Raw genomic sequence first — 23,744 nt, forward strand, 5'->3', positions numbered from 1 at the left:
ACAAAGACTTGTACAATTATATTTAAGTCAATTATGTTTATAAACATTATACTGATTTATTGCTTTATAATTCTATTTTTTTAATATCAGATGTTATTGTTGGCAAGTGGAAGGGGCTTCACCACAATGGTCAGTTAATAATGAGACAAGCGATAAATGGGAGGAGTTGAAGGTAGAAAAGTACAACATGCTTATTACTTTACATGTTTCTTATATCCTTTACCAAGGAAGTTTGGGGAGATTAAACACTAGGTTTCATCTTAGTTACATACTTATTGATTAATAAGTGGGGTAGGAGAGTGGCAAGAATTGATCCACTTTGACTGCAGAAAACACAAGCCACTTCTGGCAGGAGCCTGAAAACAGTGTGTAGTATTGTGGCAAAAAAATTAGCCTTAAAGGTAAACAGATCTGACTTCTGTGTTCTGGCTCTTCTGTTTATTAACTGTTTAACCTCAGGTCAGTTATATACTATTTCCTAGCCTTGGCTTTCTTGTAATATTTCAAAATGGAATAATTCATATCTTACTGAATTATAAAGATTAAATGAAATGAAAGTTAGCACATCTAGTATGTACTCTAGCACATATAGTATGTACTCATTAAATACTGTATCTCCAGTGCCACTTTTTAGTGACAGTGGGGAAAAACTTTTTGCTTCTCTGAATTTTATTTTAGTATTTATAAGTGTGTTACAGGTCATGCAGCAGTAGAGTTGCTAGAAATGCAGTTATGGTGCCGCCGTTGCAGAGCCAGCCTATTGCACCACCTGTGCCATTGATCCCATGTTCATGTTGAGTGAATTTACTTGAGAAGATGATAGGAAAATTATTTTAGGGAGAAGGATAACTTAAGAATTGTTGGCCGGACGTGGTGGCTCACACCGGTAATCCCAGCACTTTGGGAGGCCGAGGTGGGCAGATCACAAGGTCAGGAGTTCAAGACCAGCCTGGCCAACATAGTGAAACCTCATCTCTACTAAAAATTAAAACAAAAAAAAAATTAGCCGGCCGTGGTGGCAGTTACCTGTAGTCCCAGCTACTTGGGAAGTTGAGGCAGGAGGGAGGAGGAGGAAGGAAGAGGAGGGAGGAAGAGGTTGCAGTGAGCCGAGATCGCACCACTGCACTCCAGCCTGGGTGACACAGTGAGACTCTGTCTCAAAAAAAAGAATTGTTAGGATTGTTATACTGACCTTGCTATGAGGGTATTTGTCTGTATACTTAAGGCCATATTAAATATCTAAGAAACTACTTTATTTTTTAATATCAGGAAATCACTCTAAGAGTTAAGAATGCAACATTTTTGTATATTTGTTATTTTAACATGCTGCACAGTTCAAAATAAATGAAGTTATTTTTAAATCATCACATATGTGATGGGGCTGTGCTAGTTACTGGGAATACTAATGTATAAGATAGTCTGAGTCTTCAAAAGCTTATAGTTAGGTAGAAATCCTTATAGTACAGATAAAATATAAGTTAAAAAGAATAATATAGATCACCCAATACTTAAAAATATTTCCTTTACAGTAAAGTTTGTTTTAACTTGATAGTACACACAAAAGATTTATAGCATATGTAGTGTAGAGGTTAACAGCGTGTTTAACCCACAGTGCCACTAATAAGTAAGTAATTCCTTTCAGAGTTACTGATGTAAGCTAAAAAGAAGGAATAAAGGGAGATGGAAAAGAAGATTAATAGGAGAAGAGAACCTAAGTTGGTGGGGGCCCATGATGGCAGGTAGAAGAAAGAAAAAGGTATATTTGGTTGAAATGTAGATATGTTTCAGATGTCTTTAGGGCCTTCTGAGCCCTAGAAATCAAAGGTTAATTAAAACCTATCTGATTGGGAAATTAGGCACAGAATGATAAGGGTAAATATAATGATAGAACATTTATAATGTGGTTTCTGATTCATAAGCCACTAAGGTCACAACCTCTTGAACCGTGCTGACTTTTAGTCAAATACAGTATATGAATTTGCCCTTATGTTAAATCATCTTAGTAAAATAAAATAAAATGAATTCTTGATTTTTGTTTCAGTGTCTTTGCAAGATATAACAATGAGGAAAGCTTTCCGAAGTTCTACAATTCAAGACCAGCAGCTTTTTGATCGCAAGACTTTGCCTATTCCATTACAGGAGACGTACGATGTTTGTGAACAGCCTCCACCTCTCAATATACTCACTCCTTATAGGTAGGTAGGTTAATAAATGGTAGCCCTATTATTTATCTCAGACTTCAGATTGAAATGCTAAATCCCCAAACATTCTTTATTTCATTGGGCTTCTAGCCAACACAGAGAGCCCTCTCTGTCTACTACCTTTGGAAAAACCTTTGTTTTATTCACTGGATGAATTCCTAAGATTCTGGCATACAAAAGACAAGACCTATTCAAAAGAGTTGTTTTGACAAGTTAAGAAAAGCCATTGGTAAACTTACTAATATAAAGAGATAAGGAGTCATTATTGTCCTTTTAATTTAATTTTTAACCAAATGGAAAAAGCTCAAAATTCTGTCCTTCTAACAAAATAAACATTATAATTTTTGCTTGTTTTGTCTACTCTTTTTTTTTTTTTTTTGAGGCAGAGTCTCGCTCTGTCACTCAGGCTCACTGCAAGCTCCGCCTCCCAGGTTCATGCCATTCTCCTGCGTCAGCCTACCGAGTAGCTGGGACTACAGGTGCCCATCACCAAGCCTGGCTAATTTTTTGTATTTTTAATAGAGACGGGGTTTCACTGTGTTAGCCAGGATGGTCTCCATCTGACCTCGTGATCCGCCCGCCTCGGCCTCCCAAAGTGCTGGGATTACAGGTGTGAGCCACTGCGCCCGGCCTGTTTCGTCTACTCTTGATTTGTGTGCATTAACTTCTTATATAATGAATAGGTAGTACCTTAAAATGCTTTTTACCACTTTGAATAAAATCCGGAATTATTTAACCTTTTTTTGAAGTTCTTTCATGTAGTTTGTTAAATGGGTAATTTAAGATGTATGACACATCCTGAATAAAATAGTATTTAGAGAGTTATTTGAAATTGTAAGTCAGTGTGCAGATCATTAGATATAAATGTGACTGTTAGAATGACTATTACATGATGTATTTTGGATTTAGTAAGATAAATCATAGTATTGGCAGAAACTTCAAAATTTCTCTATTCTAGATGATGTTATTGTCTTTTCAGGCTTTTATCTTTGGCAGAGCTATTTGTAATTATTGGAATTGCCCAAAGGACTTTTGAGAAAATTTGGGATTCAGCAGAAGTTAGGGATGAAAATTGCCCAGCTGTACTTTGAAGTATTAGTACTAACTCAGAAAAGCATCTGGTTTTCCTCTTTTCTTTGTTTCCTCAGATTTGTGAGAAATTTTCTATTGGTGCAATATTCAATTTTATTTTGTCAATATTTTAACACGAGCTGTATTTTATTGATATAAGAGGATAAACATTTTAGTGAAATTATTTCTGTTCTGATTGCCTAAGTCTTACTAATGTGTGTTTTAATTGATACATTTCAGAGATGATGGTAAAGAAGGTCTGAAGTTTTATACCAATCCTTCATATTTCTTTGATCTATGGAAAGAAAAAATGTTGCAAGATACAGAGGATAAGAGGAAGGAAAAGAGGAAGCAGAAGGTATTACAAGAGATTAAAAAATTGAGGTTAATTTTTGTATATTTGTGTTTTGTTGCATATATTGAACTTCATTAATCTTTTATTTTGACAGTTTTATTTTATTGGGTCCATATAGTTAAATACTGAAGTCTTTTTATAACTCCACAGAAAGAACACACTCTGATGGGGAGCAGATGAGCAATTAGGTTATTAGAGTATGGCATAATAAGTGCCGTAGCAGAGGTATGCATAAAGGGTTTAGATAACACAAAATAGCATCTGCTTTAGCTAGCAGCCAGGGTAAACACTTCCAACAAAGCTTATAATGAATCTTGAAGAACAGATAGGAGTTAGTTAGGTGGACCAAGGAAGAGAGGAACATTTTGGTAAGAAGGAACAATGGAATCTTATACAGATATTGGTAACGTAGATTAAGCTAATATTTTCTGGCTACAGAGCACATCCTAAACGTTTCTCTCCTAAATGTGTTGGAGAGGTTATTATATTCACATGAAATTTCTGTTATTTCTGTTGTCATTTTCCACTTTCTAATAAAATTCACTTCTATCTGCTTTATATTTCATGTTAATGATAACTGAAAACACAGAAGGTTGAAGCAAAGTTAGATTTAGGCTGAATTATGAAGGAGGCAAGTTCTGTCTTTATCATCTCTCTGGTTCTCCTGTAACTATCTCCGCTTTCCCTAATCCCTGTATAATGCCGTTGTATTGTCTTCTTTGCTAGATGGTAACCCAGTATTCTAGCTAACATTTGCAAACTAGTGACTGGCAAGCCAGATTATGCCTGTAGGGAGTGTTTCATTTGCCAAACACAGAGGTTTTTAAATTTTGGAACTAGAGTGCCTGAGATGGACATATCTGTCTAGCTCACCACATGCCCCATCTTACACCCGACTGACTTCATTCATGTATGTTATCCGCTTGGCCGCTTTGGGCATTTGAATTTGTTACACTTACTCTAGCCCTTTCTATACTTTCTCCCCCAGTTTTGAATCACTTTTTGTTTTATTGTTTAAAGACAATGTTTTCTGTTGAGTTATATAGTTATTATGGGTTAATTAGATAATTGAATTTTTTTCTAATGTGTTGGCTAACTAATCAGTTACTTCCCAGATAACATAACCTTAGTACATTTTTACATTTCGATTAGAGGTAGGCAATGCCATTAATGGTAGAAATTTCAAACTAATGCCTGTGGAGCAAGGGTTCATGAATCTTTTTTCATGTGAAAGACTTTCTGACCTCAAATCGTATTCTTTAGGCGTACTATTTTGTGTCTGGCGCCATCAGTTCAAATTAGGGGTTAAACAAAACATGGCAGGAAACTGGGACTATAGCACACTGGCTAAGATTTAACTCGGAATGTACAAGTGAACCATTTCTGTGTTACTTTTACTATATTACGATGACATTGTCTTTTTTAGTGTTGATGTTAGAATGTTATTTTGATTGTTATAACCTCTTTTTTAAAAAATTAGCACTTAAGCATTTGACTTTGTTTCAATACATCTGTTATAGCAGAAAAATCTAGATCGTCCTCATGAACCAGAAAAAGTGCCAAGAGCACCTCATGACAGGCGGCGAGAATGGCAGAAGCTGGCCCAAGGTCCAGAGCTGGCTGAAGATGATGCTAATCTCTTACATAAGCATATTGAAGTTGCTAATGGTCCAGCCTCTCATTTTGAAACAAGGTTTCTTTACTTTTGTTTTTGTTTTTTTAAAAAAATGATAAAACATTGGCTTTATTTGTAATATCTGTACTTCTAAGTCTTGAGTCCTAAACTGTTGAACAGGCAGACCCTGTTATAAATATAGAGATTACTTCAAAATCCCGACCACTGTGGGCCTACTAAAGTCAGGCCTTGAGCAGGTCATTTTCATACCTGGACTTTAGTTTTGTCATCTGTAGAAAGAGGTGGTTGGAGTGGCTGATCTTTAGGGTTGTTTTAGCTTTAGTGTGAAATCTCAATAGTCTCTCAATATTTCGGGCACAGTCTGCTAGAATTTTGTAATAGAAGTGTAGGGTCTGGGATTTTTTTGAAATACTATTGATTTATTGCATATAAAATAGGAGTGAAGAAGGGGTTCTGTTTTGTTCCTTTTGCTTTCCCCTGACTTCCTTTCTTTGCCACATCACCTACCTCAGATACATTAGGACTTTCAAACAAAAGTATTCATCCCTTTTGTAGAAAAGAATAGGTCTTTTTCCTTTCTCAGTGGCCAGGGGCCCTAACTAAATAACATACTACCAGCAAACACATTAAACTGGCATCTCTCTATGAAGACATTTACTTGGGTATAGTCATGTTTGTTTGTTTGTTTTGAGACAAAATCTCGCTCTATCACCCAGGCTGGAGTGCAGTGGTGTGATCTCGGCTCACTGCAACCTCTAACTCCTGGGTTCAAGCGATTCTCCTACCTCAGCCTCCCAAGTAGCTGGAATTACAGGCACACGCTACCACGCCCAGCTAATTTTTGTATTTTTAGTAGAGATGGGGTCTCACCATGTTGGCCAGGCTGGTCTTGAACTCATGACCTCAAGTGATCTGCCTGTTTTGGCCTCCCAAAGTGCTGGGATTGCATGTGTGAGCCACTGTGCCCAGCCTAGTCATATGATTTTTTAATGGAGAAGAGCTTAAGGTTTTCTTTTAAGTAATATACATATAAATTATCGGGCCATAAGTGTACAACATCTTGACCTATTTTAGGAGAAATATACATCTGAGAGATACTATGTATCTGTATTACTGAAAGAATTGACATTAAAAAATTATAGACACATTTATTTCTACTACAGTTGAGTAATTAAGGTACTTATCTGGCTCACTAAATACAGTAATTTCTGACTTGCTGTGTGCACATCTGTTAAATCCAACTTTGTCCCCAGAATGTACTAGTAAATATTTATAAATCTTAACATGTTTGAGGTATCTGAAATTTTGCTTACATCTAAGTCACATGTTGCTATGTTACTCAGCTGTTTTCTGAGTACCCTTGCACGTTTAAAACAGCAGAAGGACAGAAACAATATAGCTAGCCGCCTCTGTGCTGTTAGTATCGGGGAGGCCTTTCTCTCTGGTGCAAGACTTTTAGAAGTCATTTGAGAGCACACCGAGATATACTAATAGTAGAAAACTCATTTTCCTATTCTACCTTTCTGTCATTGGCATCTTCTTATAAAGAAAAAAACTGAAATAGAGGCAGATAGCTTTCCACACAATTTGCTAAAAGTTAATTATTTTCTTGTTTATTAGATTACGTATGTAATGCTTTTCATCCTGTGAGTTGAATTAGTATTCTGTTATAAAATAATAAAATAACTGATGGTCATCATAGTAGATCTCTAAATCAACAAGTAAGGGTTACATTGTGAGCAGCATTCTTTGTTTTAAAAGCAGGATTAATGTAATACTTTTCTGAAAGTTTCTTAAAAATAGTTAAAATGTTGGCATTGAAAGGATAAACTTTAAATATTTAATATCTCATGTAGAACACTTTTCCTCCCAATAATTCAAGAAAAATTCACTGATACTGTATATTTCTTTTAGACCTCAGACATACGTGGATCATATGGATGGATCGTACTCACTTTCTGCCTTGCCATTTAGTCAGATGAGTGAGCTTCTGACTAGAGCTGAGGAAAGGGTATTAGTCAGACCACATGAACCACCTCCGCCTCCACCAATGCATGGAGCAGGAGATGCGAAACCGATACCCACCTGTATCAGGTATGTTGGATCAAGCATATGATGTTTTATCTTAGGAGTCAGTAACTTTTTCTTTCAAGGATGAGATAGTAAGTATTTTTGGCTTTCAGGGCTTACAGTTTTTGTCACAAGTACTCAATTCTGCCATTGTTGCATGAAAGCCACCATAGACTATACATAAACAAATGTGTCTGCATTTAAATAAACTCTGTTTATAAAAACAGGGAGCAGGTCTGATTTGGTCTATGGGGCATTATTTGTAATCTTCTGGTTAGAGCTGACACACTCTCCTAGGAAAATTTAGCTAATAAGAATTTAAAGACTAAAGCCTGTTTCATTTTATTATAGTGTTGTTATTAAGCATATCATGTGCAGTGTATTAAGAAAAATTAAGGATTTTTTGGAATGTGGGTAACAGTCTAAGAAATGGGAACCAAAGATGTGATTATTAATACTAATTTGGTATTAAGGAAAATACTTAAAGAATTTCAGAGAGGATTGGCAGTTGCTCATAATAATCTTTCTGTAAAGCTATTTTGAAGTTTAATCTTGTCAGTTATTATCCAAATGATAAATTTCTAATAGAGAAATATTAGGGAAATTTTCTAATAGAGATATAGAGATCAGCTTTACAATTTTCAGTTAAAAATCCAATTTTCTATCACTGACTCATTTGATGTTCCATCCTCAGGAAAAGAGAGAGCTGTGAATTTCTTTCTGTGGTTTGTAATTAGCTGTCATTGATGTAACTGAAATAGCATATGATGAGACTTAATAGTTTCAGTATAAATACAACATTATATTGGCCACAAGTATTGCTACAAAATTGCATTATGATCAATGTTGAGTCATTACAGAGACTCCTATCAGTATAGAATTGAGCATTTTATTTATCAAAGTGAGCCTAAAATGTCTGAGTGGATGCAAAAGTTACATGAAGGAATGAGACTATTTAGACTATTACAAACCAAAGCACCACTCAGTAACTTTTTTTGTTGATGTGCTTTTAGTTCTTTTTTTCCCTAAATACTGTTGAAGATGTTAAATTTCTATAGGAGCATGTTAATGGATCTATTTTGATATAATTACTGATAGTCATTTATAGTTTGTGTGGTTAGATTTTCTCTTTAGGCTTTTCTCTTGTAATAACTTGCTAGAATCTCTTTGTCATTTCAGTTCTGCTACAGGTTTGATAGAAAATCGCCCTCAGTCACCGGCTACAGGCAGAACACCTGTGTTTGTGAGCCCCACTCCCCCACCTCCTCCACCACCTCTTCCATCTGCCTTGTCAACTTCCTCTTTAAGAGCTTCAATGACTTCAACTCCTCCCCCTCCAGTGCCTCCCCCACCTCCACCTCCAACCACTGCTTTGCAAGCTCCAGCAGTACCACCACCTCCAGCTCCTCTTCAGATTGCCCCTGGAGTTCTTCACCCAGCTCCTCCTCCAATTGCACCTCCTCTAGTACAGCCCTCTCCACCAGTAGCTAGAGCTGCCCCAGTATGTGAAACTGTACCAGTTCATCCACTCCCACAAGGTGAAGTTCAGGGGCTGCCTCCACCCCCACCACCGCCTCCTCTGCCTCCACCTGGCATTCGACCATCATCACCTGTCACAGTTACAGCTCTTGCTCATCCTCCCTCTGGGCTACATCCAACTCCATCTACTGCCCCAGGTCCCCATGTTCCATTAATGCCTCCATCTCCTCCATCACAAGTTATACCTGCTTCTGAGCCAAAGCGCCATCCATCAACCCTACCTGTAATCAGTGATGCCAGGAGTGTGCTACTGGAAGCAATACGAAAAGGTAATTTTCTCAGCTCCATGAAAAGCATTGCTATAGTAGCATTGGAAACTTTCTAAATATTTAAGACAAAGATGTGTTCTTTATTTATAAAATTTTAGGTGATCATGTTGTGTACAAATGGCCTTTAGAAAGTAAAGCTATATCCAACTTATATTTAAAATCATTTTCCAGAAAATAGATCACATTTGATCATTTTATTTTCATGCTTTTTGGTATCCTTAAAATGTTTATTGAGTGAATGAGAAATTTAATATATCAGACTTGTGTTATAGAACATTTAATTAAAACCCTTTATATTATGCTTAATGTGTATATTAACTCCTTTAAAAATAGTATTTTCTTCAATGTTAAGGCTGTTCATTTCGGGTATCCATGACACTTACTCTACCAGATGCCTTTAAAGGAGTGAGGTTCCTCCCTTAGTAACAAAGGAAAGACTTCTCTTATTCATTCATTTATTGTCATTATTTCCTAAGCAATGACTGTAGGCCAGGCACTGAGCATATAAAATGAATAATAGTGCCTTTCCCTCAAGTACAATGGATAATGAAGCCACAGAAAATATATTCAACAATGTTTAATTTATTTGACCATTGGGATGATAGAAGAAATGTACCACCTCATTAATTTTTTAGGGGGTGGTAAGCAGGGAGGTATAGTAGACCATGATGGATAAATAAACTCTAGATACCTACTGGGATACCTGGTAAGTTTTACCAACTAATAACACAGATAACATAAAGATTTAATGCCTCTCTCAGTATGATTTCTTCACATTCTTTTCTGATCTTTTTATTTTTCCTATTAGTATTTCTCATGTGTATTTGATTTTATTCCAGAAATGTTAATAATATCAAGTATTTAGTATTTAGTATTTTGATTTAAATGAATGGTTTGGATTCACTATATCAGGTATTCAACTACGCAAAGTAGAAGAGCAGCGTGAACAGGAAGCTAAACATGAACGCATTGAAAATGATGTTGCCACCATCCTGTCTCGCCGTATTGCTGTTGAATATAGTGATTCGGAAGATGATTCAGAATTTGATGAAGTAGATTGGTTGGAGTAAGAAAAATGCATTGATAAATATTACAAAACTGAATGCAAATGTCCTTTGTGGTGCTTGTTCCTTGAAAATGTTGGTCATTCTAGTGTTTTGCTTTCTTTTCCTTATAATAAATGACCCTTTTCCTCCATAACTTTTGATTTCTAAGGAAAATATTAGCATACATTTCAAACTAAATGTTTTACAGTGGCTTATCTTTTTCTTCCCCCTGAAAAGACTAATTTGGTCAAATAAACCACTAAGTATTAAGCATGGACAGCTGTTGTTAGAGTAGCAGATTCAGTTTTTTGATATATCTTAATTGTGTACTTTGTGAATTTTAATTTAAAGAAAGCAACTGAATTGAAATCTTGAGGGCAGCTGTATCTATTAATGAGCCTTATTCCATTTCCTGATGTTTTAAAAGAAGAAACACTGCCTTGATTATATGAATACACTCAGAAAGTACATTTAGCTTGTAGTGTTGAATTCTCTTAAAGGAATGCTTGAATTTTTTCATTATTGTTTTATTGTTTTTATATACTTGCCTTATTTGAATGTTTAGCAGTATCCCCTTCCCACTTACATATTGTGTGATATGATTTTGCTTGCCTATAGGAGTTAAAAACTTTTCCATGTGAAATACTCTGACTTAAACATACATGTAACTTACGTAACTGTTAAGAATAACAGTCTGATTTAATAAATGGTTCATTTTAAAAGTTCATCAGTGTTTCTGTTTGAATAAAATGATTTATCATAATTTATCAAATACTGTATGGTAGGCTTTAAATAGTGAATGAAAATTTAAAAAGCACTTAAGCTACATAATTTCCTCTTAATTGCACAGCTTCATATTGTCTACTGTGTAAGGTAGCTTTTATGTCATTTTCCTCCTAAGTTCATAAACTCTATATTTCTCAACTGTTTGTGGTTTTAAATTAAAACCTCAACTTGTCATCTAATTTCAGCAAACCTTAATTGCAGTTTAACAGTGTTCTTGAAATTACGTTTTGCAGCCAGGCATGGTGGCTCACGCCTGTAATCCTAACATTTTCGGAGGCTGAGGCTGGTGGATCACTTGAGCCTGGGAGTTTGAGACCAGCCTGGGCAACATGGCGAGAACCCCGTCTCTACAAAAGTATACAAAAATTAGCCGGGCATGGTGGGGTGTGCCTGTAGCCCCGGCAACTTGGGAGGCTGGGGTGGGAGGATCACTTGAGGCTGGGGAGGTTGAGGCTGCAGTGAGCTGAGATCATGCCACTGCATTCCAGCCTAGGCAGAGTGAGACCCTGTCTGGAAAAAAAAAAAAAAAGAAAAATTGTATTTTGCAATGATAAAATGAGTTAATGTTTGCACAACTTAGATTTAGGGATGGAGGGGAAGCACCATTAATATCAGATTACTTCATTTAAAGAAACAACTCAATGAAGTTTGGGTAAGTTGATTGTAGAAGTGACTGCGGTCTTCAGCCTTGCCTATATCTACTCCTTTTGCAGTACAATTTCCAGTTCTTCCCATCAAGAAGTGAGTTCTGTTCCCACGCCCTTGAATCTGAGTGTCCCTGAAACTTGCTTTGGCTAATAATAGCATGTAGCAAAAGTGACGATTGTGCCAGTTCTAAGCCTGGGTCTCAAGAAACCTTGCAAGTTTTAGCCTTCTCTCCTTCCATCTCCCTACCTCCCTCTCTCAAACCTCTGCCATGAGAATAATCCCAAACTAGCCTGGCTGAAGATCGGAAACCTCATGGAGGAGAGGTGTCTCAGGTGAGACCATCTTAGACCAGCCAAGCCCAAACTTGCTTGCTGGTGGTAGACAGATAAGCAAGCCTGGACAAGGTTAGCCTAGACTAGCCCAGCCCAGCCCACTGATTCAAAATTCATGAGCAAAAATAAATGCTTATTGTCTTACACTTAAGTTTTGAGCTGCCAGCATTATTGTGGCAATAGATGGTTGATGTGCGAGGTCACTTTGTAACTAGATAATTTGGAGGAGGCTGTCTAGGCAGATAACTAATGACCTGTAATCTTTATAGAATAGGAATAATGAACCAAATTCTATTGTGGCAATTCAGTTTGGACATTAAAAAAACATTTTCTGATAGCTTTAATAAAATACTTGATTTGCTCTTTTGGGTAGCCTAGAAAGAACAAGAGATTAGAGAGCCATTTGAAGTTCCTTTCCAACGTCATGAAAATGTATATTGTCAAATTTAACTCAAGAAAATATGTCACAGTTTAAAGTCTGTCTAAGTGCTCTTACAGTCAAAAGGAGGCAACTAGTATGTATATTTTATAAAACTCAAATATATATATATATATATATTTGGGGCGAGATAACCAAAACCTAATAGTACTGGTTTTGAAGCAGCTAAGGATGTTACAAAAGGAAATTGGTGAAGATTTCTTAATAATAGAAGCAGACATGTTAATCAGTAAAGCCCTACAATATATATGCTCAGTAGTCTATGATAGACTTTTTTTTGCTTTTCAGAACATTTTTGGAAGATGAAAAAGTGCCTGCAGACTAAATAAGCCAGATATGTAGTGTCCATTTTAAAATCAAAATAATCTTTTAATCTAGATGTTTAGCTTAACTTGCTGAGGGAATTTTGAAAAAGAACATTCAGTGGCCAATTTTCATACCCTAAGAAGAATGAAAGTTACTGGGTAATAACTACCTACTTGTTGAGTTGGTGTACTACTCAACAGGGTCATGCACAAGCATAGAATCAGGAAAAAAAAAAAAAATGCATTGTGTACCACAGGGGAAACAATTGGCTTCGCTTGTTTTGGTTGGTGTCACCTATTTACCTCTATTATCAAATCCAATGAATGCTTTTTAATCCTTAATTCACATATTCTGTGTTTATTCTACTTCCTTGAAGCTTTCAATCTGTTGGGCCTTTGTTTTGCTGATCCTTCTTCTCCTTCCCAGGAGGAGACAGAAGGAGGAGAGGGAAATACCTAGCAGCAGTGGTGTTTGGGATGAAATGCAGTCATTATGGAGGAAAAGGGAGTTATTCTATATCTTTTCCTAATGAAGGAATAGTCATAAGCTTCAGATTTATAAGGCATTTTAAGCCATCACCACTGCTTTTATGACTTACAATCAATCTGGGCAGATGAGATGACTTCCAAAGCATTTTCGTTTTGTAAATATTTACTGAAAGATAATAATAAGGTTCATTTAGGTTGTTTTCTATAAATCATGAAACATCTTCCTCTATTTTTACTTTTAGAAAGCTCTGCCCTTTAACAACCATCTCACATCTGTATTTTCATGAAGTCTTCTCTAATTACAACTGGAGCTCATATTCCTTTTGAATTTCTTTTTTGTTTTTTTTAAGACAGAGTCTCACTCTGAGCTGGAGTGACAGTGGGCTCAGAGTCTCACCCAGGCTGGAGTGCAGTGGCATGATCTTGGCTCACTGCAGGCTCCGCCTCCTGGGTTCAAGTTCCTTTTGAATTCCTGTAATTCTTTTATTATAAGCTTTTTTCAAGTGATACTCATACCATTTTGCATCACAGTTATTTCCTATTTGAGCTTGCCAAATAGATTACTTGCACAACAGCAAGGGTGTTGTCTTAAATACACAACTCACAATATCTCTTTGCATAAAGAGGTTCAGAAATACGTTCTTTTTTATTTGGTCCACTAGGCCTCTTAAAATTATTTCTTCCTAGGCACTGCTCCTGTTTAAAATTTCTTTCTCCACTAATCTCAGTAACATAGTTGATGTAAAACTAATCCTAATTTCATCAGAACTTTATATGTGTGTATTTTAATAAATGAAAAGTATAGGAATGATTCTTCTAACCAAAATGTGAAATGTATTAGTGTTTCTGAAGTCATTTCTTAAAACAGCAAAATTGATCATGTGTTTTAATTTCATGGGAATTCTCATGAATTACTTTGAAAACACAGCTTTAACTTTGTCCTTAGTAAACATAACACTGCTGTTTATTTTTTCATTTTCACTCCACTACGTATATCTTAACCCCAGCTTTTTTTTTAAACCACTTTTCCAAACTGAAGCAAATCTAAAATAAATTTAAAGCTCCTAAATAGTTCAAAAATTCCTTTTAGAATACTTTATTTCTGTAATATCTACTCAGTAAAAAAGTACAAATAAACCAATGCAAGATATTAATCATGCAGTATCAGGATTTAAAGGATGGCTTTGCTGTGTTGAACTAATGAAATGGAATAAATATCAAATTATGGTTATTTCTAAGTTGTGCCATATCGCTTATAATTAATTAAAATAATCTTACTGAAGCCAAACAGAATGCATAGGACCCTTGGAATACAAATAAGTTTTTTCCTCCCTTGATTCACTGCTGTACTAAGAGCAAATTTATGTCCTCCATGATTTGGCCCTAGAATGCATCAGTAATCTCTGTTGCTTTTCAAGCTGACAACCAGGCTCTGAATAAAGAATGAATACCAGCCTTGAATGAACATTTCAGGCACTTTTTTTTAGAAGGCTGGTCATCAATACCTTTTCTCATTATTGTAAGGCCAGCTGCTCTGGTTTTCCTTTAGAAAAAAAAAAACATAACTGCATGTATTGAAGTCATCTTTCTCAAAATATTTATAGTTTCTTTTTTGTATATTTGTTTAGTGGTAATGATTTTGAATATTTTATAGTATCTATATAAATGCAATCCTTGTGTATATGTATGTGTTATAGTCAAAGACTTTTTGATAAATTTCTTATTTATCCTGCCTTTAAGCTAGCTTTTTCAATACCACTCTTTTGACACCAATGTCTCCAGGAGTATTAAAATTCCCTATCTTCCTTTCTGGCCTGGAAACAACATAAAAGACACAAAAGCCATTAAGTCACAGTATGTTTTCCATTGTAACAGCTTCCAATATTACTTGAAGTGTCCATTTCATTCTTACCTATGAAAACCATGAAATGTTATGCTTCTAACTTTAATGAAAATCTATAGGGACTGTGTATACCATTCCAGATAAAGGAGCACATCTCCTATTATTAATGGTTTATTTAATATTTTTATTATATATTGTATATCTTTTCATTTATTCAGCAGCATTTTTTGATGCCTGCAGAGTTTTGAGACTGCTGGATATTGGGGCCACAACAGTGAGTAGACAGAGCCCTACTTTTGGAGTATACAGATAAAATTAACAAAGAGCAATGAATGTTGTCAAGGAAGCCCATAGTAAAGAGAACAGTCCTAGTCTAGGAAGTCAGGAAAGGCCTCTAAAAGGAAATGACACTGAAGGTTTGCGATGAACCTAGACAGATAAATGTTGAAGTGAGTGTGGAGTCTCCCAGGCAAAGGAAACAGATGCGTGTAAATGTATGCAAATGCTTGGTGCAGAGCATATAAGCAATGCAATAGCTGGAAATACATTAGAAAGATAAGCAGGAGCAAATCATAAGAGGATCTTAGGAAACATAGTAAGGAGTTTGCATTTTATTCCATGGGCAATAAAACTGAAGAAGTGAGTTACCAGTACAGCATTTTGGAAAGATAGCTGATGGCTACAAAGTGGTAAATGGATTAGGGAGAAGTCAGCTTGGAGGTCAAGAGACCACTCAGGCTGTTAGAATGGGTGGACAGAAGATAGTTATGGTGGTGGCAGAGGACAGAAATAATGAGATTTAAGAGACATTTAGGATGTGGGATATACGAGGCTTGGTAATTGGAGAGGAAGGATTCAAGGATGACTTCCAGGGCTGACTTACTGTTGGGTGGAACATTAGAGGAGGAACAGGTTTGGGAGAATGGATGATGAAGTTTGGGACATAAGGCAGGGAGAAGATCACTGACGTGGATGGGGGAGGAGTTTTATATTTGTGGAAGGAAATCTCATATGCAGGAAGGAGAAAAGTAAGTAGTTAAATTGAAGATCTGATGCCAAAAAATTGGGATTTATTTTTTCTTTGAGGTAGATGACAACATGGCTTAGGATGATTGGGGAATAAGAGGAGTGTAAACAATGTTAAGAAAAGTAGAGATGGCTTAACAATAGTCATTGTGAAAAACGGGAAAACTTTCCAAGGAAGTAGGAAATTACCACAATATTGAAGCCATTGTTAAGGTTGCTGACAATGAATCAATAGTGGATCCAATTTACTATGTGTGATTTTTTTCAGCAGTCTAAAGACAATTGCCAGAAACAGTTGCATTTGTACAGAGTTTGGGGTTTGAGTGGGGTGGAAGGACTATCTCTTAGGAAGATTGACCAATCTCCTTAATATCTGAATCCCACAATTAAACTCCCATGTAGAAATTCTTCACATGTAATTTGCTGTAATGCGAGTCCGATCTTTTCTTATGAAGTCCATTCACAGGCTCTCCTGCATTGTCAAATCATGCAGATGAATCTTCCTATCTTAAGACTTTTCATTCCACTCCCCTAGACTCATCATCATCTTGGTTTTCTTTCTGCTTAGGTATAGTATGCAGTCCCCCCTTTTTTTCCTGTTAACACCTACACAATTTCTGTCTTATTCCCATTTTAACATGCCCAGCTATCCTTTATACTGCTATCTTTAAAATCTAAAAATCTTACTTCTAAGGATTCTGTCGGAGATAATTCTGCCTTGAAAGTTATGTAATTTGAAACAAGCAGCAAAGGCATTTGACATTTTGTCTATCCCTTTCATGTCTGAGTTATCTCATCTGCCTGATTTACTCTGTGGGCAGGAATCCTTTCTCCTTTGAAGAAATTTCCTTCCACTCAAAAAATAAATAATTATGCTCGATTCTATTACGGTTTTTAGAGCATATTAAAAGTAGGCCGTATTTTTAGGTTTGATTTTTGGTTTGGTTAACTTTCTACAACTCTTTGGCAATAAACTTTTTACCCTTAGCCAGCCATCTCAGAAATGTCTGGCGTAGGGTCTCAGCAAAAGAATGTGGATAATTCAATGTAAACTACATATCATTAAGAAAATAACTCAAGCCGGGCGCGGTGGCTCAAGCCTGTAATCCCAGCACGTTGGGAGGCCGAGGCGGGCGGATCACAAGGTCAGGAGATCGAGACCATCCTGGCTAACATGGTGAAACCCCGTCTCTACTAAAAAAAAATACAAAAAACTAGCCGGGCGTGGTGGCAGGCGCCTGTAGTCCCAGCTACTCGGAGGCTGAGGCAGGAGAATGGCCTGAACCTGGGAGGCGGAGCTTGCAGTGAGCCGAGATCGCGCCACTGCACTCCAGCCTGGGTGACACAGCGCGAGACTCCGTCTCAAAAAAAAAAAAAAAAAAAAAAAGAAAATAACTCAAAAGAGAAGGGCCTACTAACCAAATACCAGGCTTTTCATCCTGATTTCAAAAATTGATTCATTCCTTTTGCTTGGTGGTTTAATCTTTGTATTATGAAGCATGCATACAGAAAAGTACATAAAATTTTTAACTCAGTCATCTATTATTACAGTGTAACCACCATCCAGGTCAAGAAATAGAATATTGCCATCACTCCAGAAGTGCCTCTTGTGCACCCTCCTAATCACCACCCCTTTCCTAACTCCAATGCTAAGGATAGCCGCTATCCTGATTGATGGTAATCACTTCTTCTGTTTAGACGTTTGCCGTCTCAGCATGTGTTTCTGAATACTGTAGTTCAATTTGCCTCTATTTTGGACTTTAATTAAAGTGAATCTTTAGGTACGTGCTTTTTATTGTCTGATTTCTCTTAAAATTTTGTGAAATTTAACCGTGTTGTTACATGTGACTATTTTGTTCCTTTTCATTGTTTTATAGTAGTCCATGGTATAAACATACCACAATTTACCCATTCTACTGTTGATGAATATTTTAGTATACAATTTAGGGCTTCTTATAAATAATATTGCTGTGAATGTTTTTGCATGTGTTTCTTGTTCATTTGCAGGGATTTCTGTTAAGTGTATACCTAGAGGTGGAATTACTAGATCATAGAATAAGCATATTTTCAGCTTTAAGTGGATAATGCCAAAAATGTTTTCCAAAAACGTTGTACAAATTTATACTCCCACCAGCATTCTGAGAATTCCTGTTCCATATCCTTGTCACCCTCTGGTATTATTCTGTTTCATTTTAGACATTCTAGTGTGCAATATCTTAGTGTGACTTAAATTTTCATTTTTCTGATTACTAGTAAGGTTGAACATCTTTTTATGTGCTTATTGCCATATCTTCTCCCTCTCTGTGGCTTATTTCTTATTTTAATTTTCTTTGAAATTACTAATTTAATATAATCCATATTATCCAATCTTTTTTATGGTTAGTCCTTTTTATGTCCTGTTTAAGAATTACATTTTTATTCCAAAGTTATATGTTTCTCCTATATAGTCTTCTGGAGACTTTGTTGTTTTACCTTTCACATTTACATCTATAGTCCGTCTGGAATTAACTTTGTGTGTGGTGTGAGGTAGGAGTTAAGTTTCAGGTTTTCTTTTTTCCAATCAAGACAGTCCCATTTATTGAAAAGATTGTTCTTTCCTCACTGCTCTGCAGGACCAGTTTATCAAGAATACATAAATACAGGCAACAAATAAATAATGCATGTATTATTTATGTTGATATACAACTATATAATGTTGATGTGTAGGTACAAATACATGTCTATTTATAGGCTTTATTTTTATAACAGTATCACAGTTTTTTAATGTCACAGCCTTAGTAGAAAAGCTTAGTTTAGTAGCTTAATGAGACCCTGGTGTCAATATCCAGAAAGCAAGCCTGTCCACCTTGTTGTTTTTCTTCAAGATTATTATTCTTGGCTCCTTGCGCATCTATATACATTTTAGAATCTGATGGGCAGCTAACAGGACATTCAGAGACAGCAGTAGCCATATTGGCCTTGGTAAGTGTGGGAGCTCATTACATAGCCTTTATTTCTGCCACTATGACCACTCTGTTCATGTGCCCTCATGCAAGTTTTCTTGGCCTTAACAGAGCACACCTGCTTCAACTGAGCATTTAAATGTCTCTAGAACTCTTTAATGAACAGATCTTCAGTCGGCTGCTCAGCTGTATCTGCTTTTCCATAGCCAGGAATAAGGGTCTCATTGTAAGCTACCAAACTAAGCTTTTAGACTTAGACTTTAACTGCCTGTTAACAGCTCTCACTTTCTCATTATCCCTCTGCAGAGCATCATAGCAACTTAGCAATAACCAGCAAACCCCACTGTCCTTGTAGGCGTTGTTTTCCCCATTTCATTCAAATGCCTGAATCTTTTCACATGCAAGAGTATTCTCACCAGTATGTTTTCCCAGGTTACCATTAATGAAATCTTTAGCAATTTGGCCATTGCCTTGTGCCAGGGACTATCCATGCCCCACATACCACTCAGGATGACATCCTCTTTGCCCACCAGGTAGTGGAGAAGTCAGTCCAGTATTCTAACACATGTTTTTAGACTACTTCTGCCACCACCTGTATTATTAGTGTAGGCCCTTGGAGATGCATATACCAAGACAAGGATTAGATGTGTAAGAGAATTATTGGAGGGAATGCCTATGACGAAAAAAAGGGAGGGGACCAGAGAAAGCATGTAAAAACCTTCCAATTGCAAAGGAAAGGAGGGAAAAAGGAGGATTGGTTGGAAAGAATTATAAATATAATTATATAATTATAAATATAAGAATTAAATATTTATTATATTATAATGTAATAAAGTGTTATAGACTGCAGTGCTATTCTAAGAAAGTTTTGGCCAGGCGTATTGGGAATCCTCAAGCCATAGTTGCCTGTTAAAGGAATGGACCAGTATTACTGACCCTGCTGTGTTCATTGGCTCTGAGTAGCATAAGGAAAGCTTGGTCTTAGCATAAATGGGGTAGTAGATTCAGAAGACTGGCAGCTGGGACCATCAGTCAACTCTGCTTCCCTCAGCAGGAGATGTGCATGGTACATTTTCATAGCCACCACAGATTGCCTCAGTGTCTTTGTTAAGAATCAAATGACTGTATGAGTATGAGTCTGTTTCTGGGCTTGCCACTGTTCCATTGATTTGTCAGTCCTCTGCCAGCACCTCAGTTTTGATGACTGGTACATTTTGTAAGTCCTGGTCAGGTACTGTAAACCCTCCAGTTTGTTCAAGATTGCTTTAGAGATTCTAGGTCCTTTGCATTCTCATGTGAATTTTAGAATTAGCTTAATTCATTTAAGAAGAATTCCTGGGGTTTTCTCTGGAATTGCATTCAATCTATAGCTCAACTTAAAGGAGTATTAGCAGCTTAACAATATTGAGTCTTCCAGTTGATGAGCATGGTTTATCTCTATTTAAGCCCTCTTGAATTCTCAGCAGTGTTTTGTAGTTTTCAGTGTAGAGATTTGGCATGTCTTCTGTTATATTTTTTCCTAAAGTATTTTATGTTTTTGATAGTACAGTATTTAAATTTTAAAATTTCACTTTCCAGTTGTTTGCTGTCAGTAGACAGAAGTATAGTTGATTTATGTTTGTTGACTTTGTGCCCTACAAACCTGCTAAACTCACTGATTAGTTCTAATGGTTGTTTTGTAGATTCCTATAAATTTTAATGTAAACAATCATACTGTGTGAATAGGGGCAATATACTTTGTTTCTGATCTGTATACGCCTTTTATTTCTTTTTCTTGTTTTATTTCCATGGCTGGGACTTACAGTGCAATGTTGAATAGGAGTGATAAGAGCAGGCTGCCTTGCTTTGATCCCACCTTTAATGAGAACACATTCTGTATTTCACCATTCAGTTTGATATTAGCTGTAGAGTTTTTGTAGATGTGCTTTATCAGTTTGAAGAAGTTCCCTTCCTGTCCACATTTGTTGAAAGTTTTTATCTTGATTTGGAGTTGAGTTTTGTCAGATGTTTTTCTGTATCTATTGAGCTGGCGATATGCTTTCTCTCCTTTTTTTATTAATATGATCAATTACATTGATTTTTAAACATTAAATCAACCTTGCATTTCTAGATTAAGCCCTTGCTTGACCATGATCTTTTAAATACGTTACTGGATTTGATTTGCCAATGTTTTGTAAAGATTTTTGTATTGCTGTTTAGGAGAAATATTAGTTTCCTTTTTGGAATGTCTTTTTCAGATATTCCTGGTGGTATTATGCCAGCCTCATAAAAGCGTTCCCTCCTCTAGTTCCTGAGAGGTTGTATAAGATGGGTATTATTTCTCTTTTAAATGTTTGATAAAATTCACCAGTGAAACCATCCAGGCTTAGAGTTTTCTTTATGTGGTGGATTTGTATAAAAGATTTAACTTATTTAAAAGGCATCAGATTATTTAGATTTTCAGTTGTGTCCATTTCATCCAAATTGTTGAATTTATTGGCATAAAGTTATTCATCATATGTCCTTATTGTCCTTTTAATGTCTACAGAATCTATGATGACAGGAGTTTCTTTTTATTTATTGTTCTTGGAGTCCAAAGGACTTCTTAAATTTGCAGCTTGATACCTTTCATTAGTTTTGGAACATTCTCAGTCATTATCTCTTTTAAAAGTTATCTGCCCTTCTTTTCCTCCTGAAATTCCAGTTTACCCACATATTAGACTTTACTACTTTCTCCTTTGTCTCTTAATTTCCTTCTGTGTTTCCCATCTTTTTGTCTGTGTTTCATTTGGATATCTTCTTTTGGTCTCTTTCATAATTTACTTAATCTGTGTCTAATCTGTTATTGTACCTTTTGGCCAAGTTCCTAATTTCTGTTATGTTTTTAGCATTCCTAGAATTTCCTATTTTTAAAAAGTTTCTAGTTTTCTGTCAATTTTTAATCTTATATTTTATGCCCTTGAACATTATAAGCATAGCTATTTTATAGTCTCTTTTGGATAATTCCAATATTTGGGGCCCCTATTCAGTAAGATTGAATTGCACCCCTTGGAAGGCCTGTCTATTTCTGATTCAACCTTAGTTGCAGGGTGCAGCCCTTTAGGGACTCAACCTAAAGCGAGGAGGTTCATCTGACCTCCCACTTTGGCCAGTTCCATACTTTAGCTCCTATCCTCCTAGCACTCTTGAGTGTATCAGAAGTACTGCTTATTTTTTCAGTAGTCCTCTCAGGAATCATAAACTTATCCAGGAGAAAAGTGATCCCCAAAATTGAGCTATCAAACACTCCCAGATCTTGGCCTGGTAATTCTTTACTATCTGGATACCTCTCAGGTAGTTTCAAGTGTATACCTTTAATAGTTTGTGCAGTTTTTCTAATTGTCCTCAAAAGATAGTAGATCCAAATTACCTAGTCCATCATTATCAGAAGAGATTAGCCAGCCCATTTATCAGGAAAAAGGAAATTAATGTGAAGCTCAGTTTTGGTACTTATAAAAAGTGGTATTAATAGCCAAAAGTTTTTTCTACCCTGAGTTATAAAAAATGCAGGCCGGGTGCGGTGGCTCACTCCTGTAATCCCAGCACTTTGGGAGGCCAAGGCAGGCAGATCACCTGAGGTCAGGAGTTCGAGACCAGCCTGACCAACATGGAGAAACCCCATCTCTACTAAAAATACAAAAAATTAGCCAGGCATGGTGGCACATGCCTGTAATCCCAGCTACTTGGAAGACTGAGGCAGGAGAATCGCTTGAACCCAGGAGGCGGAGGTTGCAGTGAGCCGAGATCGCACCATTGTACTCCAGCCTGGGCAACAAGAGTGAAACTCCATCTCAAAAAAAAAAACAAACACAGTTTCCAAATTTTGACTGAGTTTGTTAAGACCACAATTAAACCATTTGTTGCATGCAGCTGCATTTAAAGACATACCAAAACAAAAAAAGAGAACTGTGAACAATTCAGCTTATTTTTAACTAACAAAAGAAAGTGTTCGAAAGTATAGATAGAGAGGCTTACATAAGTGGAGACAGTGCATCCCTGAAGTATTTTGAGGAGTAAGAAAAAACAAGTGACAGATCTGTCAAATGGTTCCCATTCGGCTCCCGATTTACTGCTCGGGGACTTACAGGATGCTATTTGAAGCTGAACAACTTGCAAAAACTTCATCAAAAATCAAAACTCCCCCGTGGCACTTTACTTTGAAGCATTCTTGCTTAAGGGAGGGAAAGTATGTTTGAAACGTTTATTTGAACTTCAGTTCTATTTTAACTTTTTAGTGACTGTAGAATCTTTGTTGATTACAAATGATCTCCTAGCAGGTATCATTAATCATACTTCTGCTAGAGGGTATAGACGGTCATCTTTCTACTCCCAGTTCTTGGTACAATAGATGTTCATTAAAACAAAGTATTAGACCTCTAGAATCTTTTAAGAAATAAATCATTCTGGATAAGTCTCCTTTTCAGATAATGAAGGGTTAAAATTTTGCATACTATAAAAGAAGTGTTACTATTATCACCCCCACCTACCACCACCATCTATTATTTTTGTGCCAAGCACTGTCCGTCCTAAGCAGTTTACATTCTTTTTATTTTTATTTTTTTTGAGACGGAGTCTCACTCTGTGACCCAGGCTGGAGTGCAGTGGCGTGATCTCCACTCACTGCAAGCTCCGTCTCCCGGGTTTACGCCATTCTCCTGTCTCAGCCTCCCCAGTAGCTGGGACTACAAGCACCCGCCACCTCGCCCGGCTAATTTTTGTATTTTTTAGT

General features: G+C 36.5%; 1 protein-coding gene across 9 annotated transcripts in view; it reads left to right on the forward strand.

The window, feature by feature from the left end:
- LOC101012460 (WASP family member 1) overlaps nucleotides 1-10,912 on the forward strand; it is a 73,239-nt gene extending 62,327 nt beyond the window's left edge. For 8 of the 9 annotated variants that reach the window (XM_003898317.4, XM_017958416.3, XM_009206287.3 and 5 more), the window contains 6 exons: nucleotides 2,042-2,195; nucleotides 3,513-3,630; nucleotides 5,148-5,320; nucleotides 7,178-7,357; nucleotides 8,513-9,141; nucleotides 10,054-10,912. In XM_003898317.4, coding sequence (XP_003898366.1) covers nucleotides 2,042-2,195; nucleotides 3,513-3,630; nucleotides 5,148-5,320; nucleotides 7,178-7,357; nucleotides 8,513-9,141; nucleotides 10,054-10,211 — 1,412 coding nt within the window. In that variant the 3' untranslated portion in view covers nucleotides 10,212-10,912. The remainder of the gene's footprint in view (nucleotides 1-2,041; nucleotides 2,196-3,512; nucleotides 3,631-5,147; nucleotides 5,321-7,177; nucleotides 7,358-8,512; nucleotides 9,142-10,053) is intronic. The other variant, XM_031667528.1, reaches the window with a different exon arrangement.
- The last annotated feature ends 12,832 nt before the right edge of the window (nucleotides 10,913-23,744 follow it).

The sequence above is a fragment of the Papio anubis genome, chromosome 6, assembly GCF_008728515.1.
Source record: "Papio anubis isolate 15944 chromosome 6, Panubis1.0, whole genome shotgun sequence".
NCBI classification, from domain to species: domain Eukaryota; kingdom Metazoa; phylum Chordata; class Mammalia; order Primates; family Cercopithecidae; genus Papio; species Papio anubis.